Below are 8,636 nucleotides of genomic sequence, written 5' to 3' on the forward strand. Positions count from 1 at the left end.
TGACTGATTTATTACTAATGAGATGTCACCAATTAGTATGTACTGTACATTGGACCACTATATAGAGAAGCTGCTGAAATCTGACTTGCACTAGTCTAATACAGTGTGTTTACCACAACACAAGTGTTATGGCAAATTCCGTACCCCTGCCGTCACGTGCGTCCACTCTTGGGAGTGTGTGTTTTCACACAAGTCTTAATTATAGTAAAGAAAAAAGTTATTTAATGACACAAATCCACAAATTCAGACAGAAATTTTAATATCATGTGTGATATTAAATACACCAAACCAACAGTGAAGTATGGTGGTGGGGGCACCATGATCAACAAAGTAAACATGAATGAACAGAAAGTACAGAGACGCCTCAGAAAAGAGTTTTATAATCAACCAAAAAACAAAATCTGTTGGGTCTAATCATAAAGACCATAAAGTCACATTAACTCAGAACTGGTTTCTAAAAGAAGCTGCACTTGCTTGCGTGATAGAACCTCATGATGGATCAACAGAACATTCGTAATCTTGGGAAATTAAATGGAGTCTGGTCTGATTGTTAGACCTACAGGAAGGTAAATAAGCTACCTGTGGGACAGCATGTGTGTTTTGAGATGACTGGACTGGGTAAAGGCTTTGTCACACTGGGTACAGTGAAACGGTCTCTGTCCCGTGTGGATTAAATAATGTCTCTTTAATTTCGACGGCGCTTCAAAGCTTTTGAAGCAGACGGCGCACTGGTAGGAACGTCTGGCTTTTTCTTCAGGACAGAGGACCGGACACTGGTGTACCTGGAGCTCCTCTACGGTGTTGAAACACTGGCTGCAGGAAGAACAGATCGGGAGGTCGTTCAGAGGTTTTGTGAGATTTGGTAGGTGGTGAGGAGCTACTGGATCTTCTTCTGTCTTGGAACTGTTGAAGCGTGACGGATCGTGCTGATAAGAATCGAACCCGAGCCTGAAGTTATCACAGAAGGTTGATGAACTCTCAGGAACTGAATGTAAACTTTCTTTAAACATAAACTCTTGCTCTAAACCACAAACTGGATTTCCAGAGTTCCCATCGACACAGGATTGGTCAACTTGTTCAAAGTATTTGCCCGAACAGTCCATGTACGAATGTGTACCATGATTGCTGGACTGAACACTTTCTGGTTGAGGCATTTCGTTCCAAATGGACATTTCAGCGCTGGATTGTTCCTCTGTATCTGATCTGCTGGACCAGTCCATGTACGAGTGCTTGCTTGAGAAGGTCTGCGCAGGCTGACCGTGATTGCTAGACCAAACCTCATTCTGTCGGTCCTGACCTGAGGAAAACAGGATTCTGGAAGTCCCATCAGTGGCAGGTGGATCTTCTTTGTGCTGTAAGACGGAGTAACCAGATTCATCTTGTGGAGGATCAGTTTCAGACTTGATCCTGCAGGCTACATGAGCCGAACTGAAGCTGTTATCGTCACTGTTGCCGTTGGAAATCCAGGCCTGATGATGATGATGTCCGCTGTACATGATGTGATCTTCTTGAGGAAGGTCCAGTTCATTAAAAGCAGTCGTAGAACCGGAAGAGTTTTGAGAACTCGACGAGATCTCTGTGTGTTCGAGCTTCAGGGTGCTTCCTCTTCTACTATGGACCCACCGGTGGCACTGGAGATGGCTCAGCTGCTTGAACGATTTGTGACAAATTTGGCACCTGTAAGGCCTGATCCCCGTGTGGACCAGCAAGTGCCGGGTAAGCTTGGACGGAAAATCAAAAGTCTTCAGGCAGAAAGTGCACTGGTTGGCTCCAATCTTCGTTGGGTTGGAGATCGTTTTAGCAGTTTGTGCTTGATTTGACTCCTGAACTTCAGCTGGAGGATTAGTTACCTCCAAGTCTGGAATGAAGGACACAGATTTCTCCACTGTGAAGGAATGGAATTGTGAAGAATCATGTTTCCTCACCATCTTATCAGAATTTGGTGTGGCATGTTCTTGATTTAACTTAAGGACTGAAGAGCTGGTGACTTCAGAGTTTAACGTTTGGGAAAATGAAGAATTGCTTGAACTTGTCATCTGTTTAGGAGGTGATACAGCTTGAGTTTGATCTTCCGTTTGGATTTGAACTGGAAATCTGGAGATCTGGTGCTCCACGTCTTCACGTTTAACCAGATTCTGAGTTCGGTCTTCATTGCTTCCTAAAACTGGTCTGCATGTGTTCGTTTCGGACATCTTAGGAACGGATGTATCGGTGCTGCGGGAACCTTTGCTTGCACATGGAGTCTTATTACGAGTGTGAACCTTGGAGTGACACTGTAGATGGCAGAGCTGTCTGAAGGACTTGCCGCAGACGGTGCACTTGAACGGCTTGATGTTCGTGTGGATCAGCAGATGCCTGGAAAGTTTGGAAGGGAAGTTGAAGGTCTTTGAGCATATTGTGCACTGATAACTGGATTCTTTAGTTTCCTCGGGCAAAATCAGCGGTCCAGAAGCTTCAAACGGTGGATTTGTACTGGGAGCAGCAAGATCTGTATCATCTGGTAAAATTGTTTTTAATGAAGAAACGTCGTTGGCGTTGCTTTCCACCACGTTACTGTCGGACAGAAAGTCGTCCTTGCTATCTGTTGCACCCGCACTGATGCTAGCTATAGTTCCGGTGCCAGTTTGGTCCAAATCAATCAAGGTTTCTAATATCTGGACCTTACTTGGGGTGGCTTTGCTTTTTCCTCTACATGTATGCGCCTTTAGGTTTGCTTTTTGGTTGAAACCTCGGCAGCAAACTGGACACCTGAAAGGCCTTTGCCCTGTGTGTATCAAGGCGTGGCGCATCAGTTTGGACGGAGCGTTGAAGCCCTTCAAACAAACCGTACAAACGTACCCCTGAATTCTGTTACTATTTCTGTTCAATCTGGTCCTGAGGGCGACTTCTGAAGCACGACTGTCGACGGTGACCCTTGTACCAGGTGACGATCGAGTCATTTTTAGTTTCTGCAGGTTCTGTTTTACAGATCTGTGGAACTTCTGAGCAAGACTGTTGTTCACAAGGCGCTTTAGCCTCGCCTTCGACGTGCGGTTGGCACCAGGCAGATGTAGGAAGGAATTCTTCTTTTTGGCTCCAGTATGGACACTGTAGTGAGATTTCAGATGGGACGGCTGCCGAAACGCTCGGCCGCATATCGAGCACTGAAACGGTCTTTGACCGGTGTGAATAAGGCAATGCCTACGTAGCTTGGATGGCGCGCTGAAGCACTTCAGGCATGTTGGACATTTATAGTTCAAACTCGTCATGTTCTTAGGAAAAGACTCCATATTAAAGGTGCTCTCGTTCGGTTCCTTTACAGGTACAGGCTCTTCTGTCGGATTCCTCTTCTGAGGTTCATAGAGGCACTTCAAGGCTTCCGTGGTACCCTGTGGATGTCTCTTGCCACTTTTGGGAATATTTCGCCTTGCTCTGATGTGCCTCTGCGATAGATGTGTAACCATGTGAACTTTGAGGTGAGCTAGCTGTCGGAAAGCCTTGGTGCAAAACTTGCAGCCGAACGGTCTCAGGCTGGAGTGAATCAGCACGTGACGCTTAAGTTTGGAAGGTGCAGAGAAGCACTTCAGACAAACCGCACACTGGTACCTGCTTGGCAGATTTGCTGTCTTTTTTTTCAGCGTGTGAGTATCATCCATTATTCGTCGGTCTTCCTTCCTGTACCTAAATCTGAGCTGCTCTTGGGTTTGATCACTACCGTCCACTTTGTTCTGCGTAATCGTAGCATCTTCTGAATACGGAACCAATTCAGCATTTTTCACATCATCCAGGTCCCAGAATTTACAGTTCTGATGGTCCGGTTGGCTCTCAGACTTTGCATCCTTCAAAATCTCTGATCGGACGTTGAGCACATAACCTTCTTCCAAATTTGTACAAGACACCTCCGACTCATCTGCTCCCAACGCGCGCTCGGAAGTGCCGTTCGGCCTCGAATGGCATCTTAAATGTGCCTTTAAATGAGACGCTTGGCGAAAAGCCTTCTTGCAGACGGCGCAGGAGAAAGGTCTCTCTCCAGAATGTGTGAGTAAATGTCGCTGAAGCTTTGAGAAGAAATCAAACTGCTTCAGACAGACTGAACACCGGTGAATCATGATTTTCACCTTATACCATCAGATTTCATTTTTAATCCAAACGCTTTTGGCAGCTTTGTGGTTTCATCTGTGGAATAAAAAAAAAAAACAGAAAATGTTACAAATTAAAAGTTGTTTTTTATTTTGTGATTTATTTGCGACTGAATTGCAAACGATGACATTACAAACGCAGTAACGATCCACATACACGAGGACACGATTCCTCTACAGACGGTCGAGACAGAAGCTTTCAGAGCCACAATTACAACTCTGGATTACAGGTCTGTCTTACAGGGAGAAAATACTTCAGGTCAGAAAATACTTCAGGTCAGAAAATAGTTCAGGTCCGAAAATACTTCAGGTCCGAAAATACTTCAAGTCAGAAAATACTTCAAGTCAGAAAATACTTCAGGTCCGAAAATACTTCAAGTCAGAAAATACTTCAAGTCAGAAAATACTTCAGGTCCGAAAATACTTCAGGTCAGAAAATACTTCAGGTCAGAAAATACTTCAGGTCAGAAAATACTTCAAGTCAGAAAATACTTCAAGTCAGAAAATACTTCAAGTCAGAAAATACTTCAGGTCCGAAAATACTTCAAGTCAGAAAATACTCCAAGTCAGAAAATACTTCAAGTCAGAAAATACTTCAAGTCAGAAAATACTTCAAGTCAGAAAATAGTTCAGGTCCGAAAATACTTCAGGTCCGAAAATACTTCAAGTCAGAAAATACTTCAGGTCCGAAAATACTTCAGGTCCGAAAATACTTCAGGTCCGAAAATACTTCAAGTCAGAAAATACTTCAAGTCAGAAAATACTTCAAGTCAGAAAATACTTCAAGTCAGAAAATACTTCAGGTCCGAAAATACTTCAGGTCCGAAAATACTTCAGGTCCGAAAATACTTCAAGTCAGAAAATACTTCAGGTCCGAAAATACTTCAGGTCCGAAAATACTTCAGGTCCGAAAATACTTCAAGTCAGAAAATACTTCAAGTCAGAAAATACTTCAGGTCCGAAAATACTTCAGGTCCGAAAATACTTCAGGTCCGAAAATACTTCAGGTCTGAAAATACTTCAAGTCAGAAAATGCTTCAAGTCAGAAAATACTTCAGGTCAGAAAATACTTCAAGTCAGAAAATACTTCAAGTCAGAAAATACTTCAGGTCAGAAAATACTTCAAGTCAGAAAATACTTCAGGTCAGAAAATACTTCAGGTCAGAAAATACTTCAGGTCCGAAAATACTTCAAGTCAGAAAATACTTCAAGTCAGAAAATACTTCAGGTCCGAAAATACTTCAGGTCCGAAAATACTTCAGGTCTGAAAATACTTCAAGTCAGAAAATGCTTCAAGTCAGAAAATACTTCAGGTCAGAAAATACTTCAGGTCCGAAAATACTTCAAGTCAGAAAATACTTCAAGTCAGAAAATACTTCAGGTCAGAAAATACTTCAAGTCAGAAAATACTTCAGGTCCGAAAATACTTCAGGTCAGAAAATACTTCAGGTCCGAAAATACTTCAAGTCAGAAAATACTTCAGGTCCGAAAATACTTCAAGTCAGAAAATACTTCAAGTCAGAAAATACTTCAAGTCAGAAAATACTTCAGGTCCGAAAATACTTCAGGTCAGAAAATACTTCAAGTCAGAAAATACTTCAAGTCAGAAAATACTTCAGGTCAGAAAATACTTCAGGTCCGAAAATACTTCAGGTCAGAAAATACTTCAGGTCAGAAAATACTTAAAGTCAGAAAATACTTCAGGTCCGAAAATACTTCAGGTCCGAAAATACTTCAAGTCAGAAAATACTTCAAGTCAGAAAATACTTCAGGTCAGAAAATACTTCAGGTCAGAAAATACTTCAGGTCAGAAAATACTTCAAGTCAGAAAATACTTCAGGTCCGAAAATACTTCAGGTCAGAAAATACTTCAGGTCCGAAAATACTTCAGGTCAGAAAATACTTAGTCAGAAAATACTTCAGGTCCGAAAATACTTCAAGTCAGAAAATACTTCAGGTCCGAAAATACTTCAGGTCAGAAAATACTTCAGGTCAGAAAATACTTCAGGTCAGAAAATACTTCAAGTCAGAAAATACTTCAAGTCAGAAAATACTTCAGGTCCGAAAATACTTCAGGTCAGAAAATACTTCAGGTCAGAAAATACTTCAAGTCAGAAAATACTTCAGGTCCGAAAATACTTCAGGTCAGAAAATACTTCAGGTCAGAAAATACTTCAGGTCAGAAAATACTTCAAGTCAGAAAATACTTCAAGTCAGAAAATACTTCAGGTCAGAAAATACTTCAGGTCAGAAAATACTTCAGGTCAGAAAATACTTCAAGTCAGAAAATACTTCAAGTCAGAAAATACTTCAGGTCAGAAAATACTTCAGGTCAGAAAATACTTCAGGTCAGAAAATACTTCAAGTCAGAAAATACTTCAAGTCAGAAAATACTTCAGGTCAGAAAATACTTCAGGTCAGAAAATACTTCAAGTCAGAAAATACTTCAGGTCCGAAAATACTTCAGGTCAGAAAATACTTAAAGTCAGAAAATACTTCAGGTCCGAAAATACTTCAGGTCAGAAAATACTTCAGGTCAGAAAATACTTCAGGTCAGAAAATACTTCAGGTCAGAAAATACTTCAAGTCAGAAAATACTTCAGGTCAGAAAATACTTCAAGTCAGAAAATACTTAAAGTCAGAAAATACTTCAGGTCCGAAAATACTTCAGGTCAGAAAATACTTCAGGTCAGAAAATACTTCAGGTCAGAAAATACTTCAGGTCAGTCGCTAAAGCAACATTATAAGTGACCTGGAATCAGGGAGATTTAAACTCGTCCAGTTTTCTACAACTGTGGTCGAGTTGTACAGTGGTGTTTGCAGACGTGGTTTTATTCGTTAAACAGAGAGCTCAGGGTAACGGTACAATACTTCTGTATTATATCAACTATAAATATTGTATTTATTGTATTTATAGTTTCACGCGTCCTGATTCCATCTTATATTGTGTCATTCTGTGGGGCCGAGCAAAGCTTATAGTGCTGAATACCTTTAATATATACATGCTGAAAGTAAAACTTCTTATATTCTATGGACTTATGACAGTAGAATCAGCCACAGAAATATAAAATAAACCGCCAGAATATTAAAAAATACCGTGATACACATTTGTGATCATACTGCCCAGCCCTGCTGTCAAAAATGACGTGTCATCTAGAACAGATGGAAAACCTTTATTTAAATACCCTCAGTACATGTGAGATACAGAAGTGGTGAAGGTGCTGGACTAGTAAACAGAAGGTTGCAGGTTCAAGCCCCACCACCGCAACGTTGCTAATGTTGGGCCCCTGAGCAAGGCCCTTAACCCTTAATTGCTCAAACTGTATTCAGTCATAATTATAAGCTGCTTTGGATAAAGATCATCTGCTAAAAGCTTTAAATGTAAATAAAAGTGGAAACATCTTCAAATCCTAATAAAACAAACCAGCTAGACCTGGACTTTAACCCCAAGACTCGTGATTTCACTTGACTTGGAATTGTAGTTTTTGAGATTTAAACTCCTCTGCAATAGAATTATTCAATAGATAAAATATTATAAATAATTATATAATAATATAAATGTATAAATAACCTCTTAAACAAGCTTTGTAAACGGTGTAAATTACATCAAGAGCTGTACATATATTTACTTGCAATTCTATGAGGTTCTTTAAAACATTTCTGGTTTTAAACATGATTAAAAGTGTTTATACAATTTAAATAGAAAATAATAATGAGAATTTATGAGAGAATTTAATCTTTAAACGTTTATTTTGGGTTTTTCAGGTTAAACTCTCCTGGCATTCATTTAACACCCCGTGAAGCTAAAATAAACGAGTTATAAAAGTAAATGTACTTTAAATGAATGTAAATTATTTCTTTTTTAATATTTAACACTTACTAGATTTAATCTTTAATTCTTTACATAAACAAACCGCTCCGGTTCTCGCTTCTTTCCGTCACTTATATCAGTTCGGGTGAAAACAGAAGCGCAACATTAAAGGTTCCTACATCACATTTCACAGCTCCATCACTCAAGAGCTTCAGAATAATCAATAATCAATAAATATTTCATTAATTTATATTGATTTATTCGATTATACTATCTTATAATATAAATGCCCTATAATAGGTCTTAGAACATTATTTAAAATTATTATTGCAAGCTGCAAAATTAACTTCTTTAAAATAAACAACATATCTGTGATTATATTTATTAAGATAAAATAAGATAAGATAGAATTTATTGTCATTGTGGTTATACAACGAAACTTTGTTTGGTAGCTCTCAGTGAGATCAGCAGCAATAATAAAATAAACATAAGATAACAATATTAAAATATCAAAACTCGGTACAGCACAAAATAAGCTACAATTACAAGAAATATGAGAAAATATTTCTTATATTTTAATAAATTAAATTCTTATGTTTTATAAATTAATAAGATATAAATTCATTTAAAATTAAAATAATTAATTTAATGCATTCATTTATTTAATTTAATAATATTAATAATAAATTAATTAATTTAAATAATAA

General features: G+C 38.9%; 1 protein-coding gene across 1 annotated transcript; it reads right to left on the reverse strand.

Annotated features, from left to right (window-relative positions):
• Positions 1–274: 274 nt before the first annotated feature.
• Positions 275–8,067, reverse strand: znf770 (zinc finger protein 770). Its single transcript, XM_063001512.1, has 2 exons — positions 7,999–8,067; positions 275–4,155 (listed from the first exon to the last, which is right to left on the reverse strand). The coding sequence occupies exon 2, from the start codon at positions 4,086–4,088 to the stop codon at positions 576–578; it is 3,513 nt and encodes a 1,170-aa protein (XP_062857582.1). The 5' UTR covers positions 4,089–4,155; positions 7,999–8,067; the 3' UTR covers positions 275–575.
• Between the last annotated feature and the right edge of the window lie 569 nt (positions 8,068–8,636).

This window comes from Trichomycterus rosablanca, chromosome 9, assembly GCF_030014385.1.
Source record: "Trichomycterus rosablanca isolate fTriRos1 chromosome 9, fTriRos1.hap1, whole genome shotgun sequence".
Classification (NCBI taxonomy): Eukaryota; Metazoa; Chordata; class Actinopteri; order Siluriformes; family Trichomycteridae; genus Trichomycterus; species Trichomycterus rosablanca.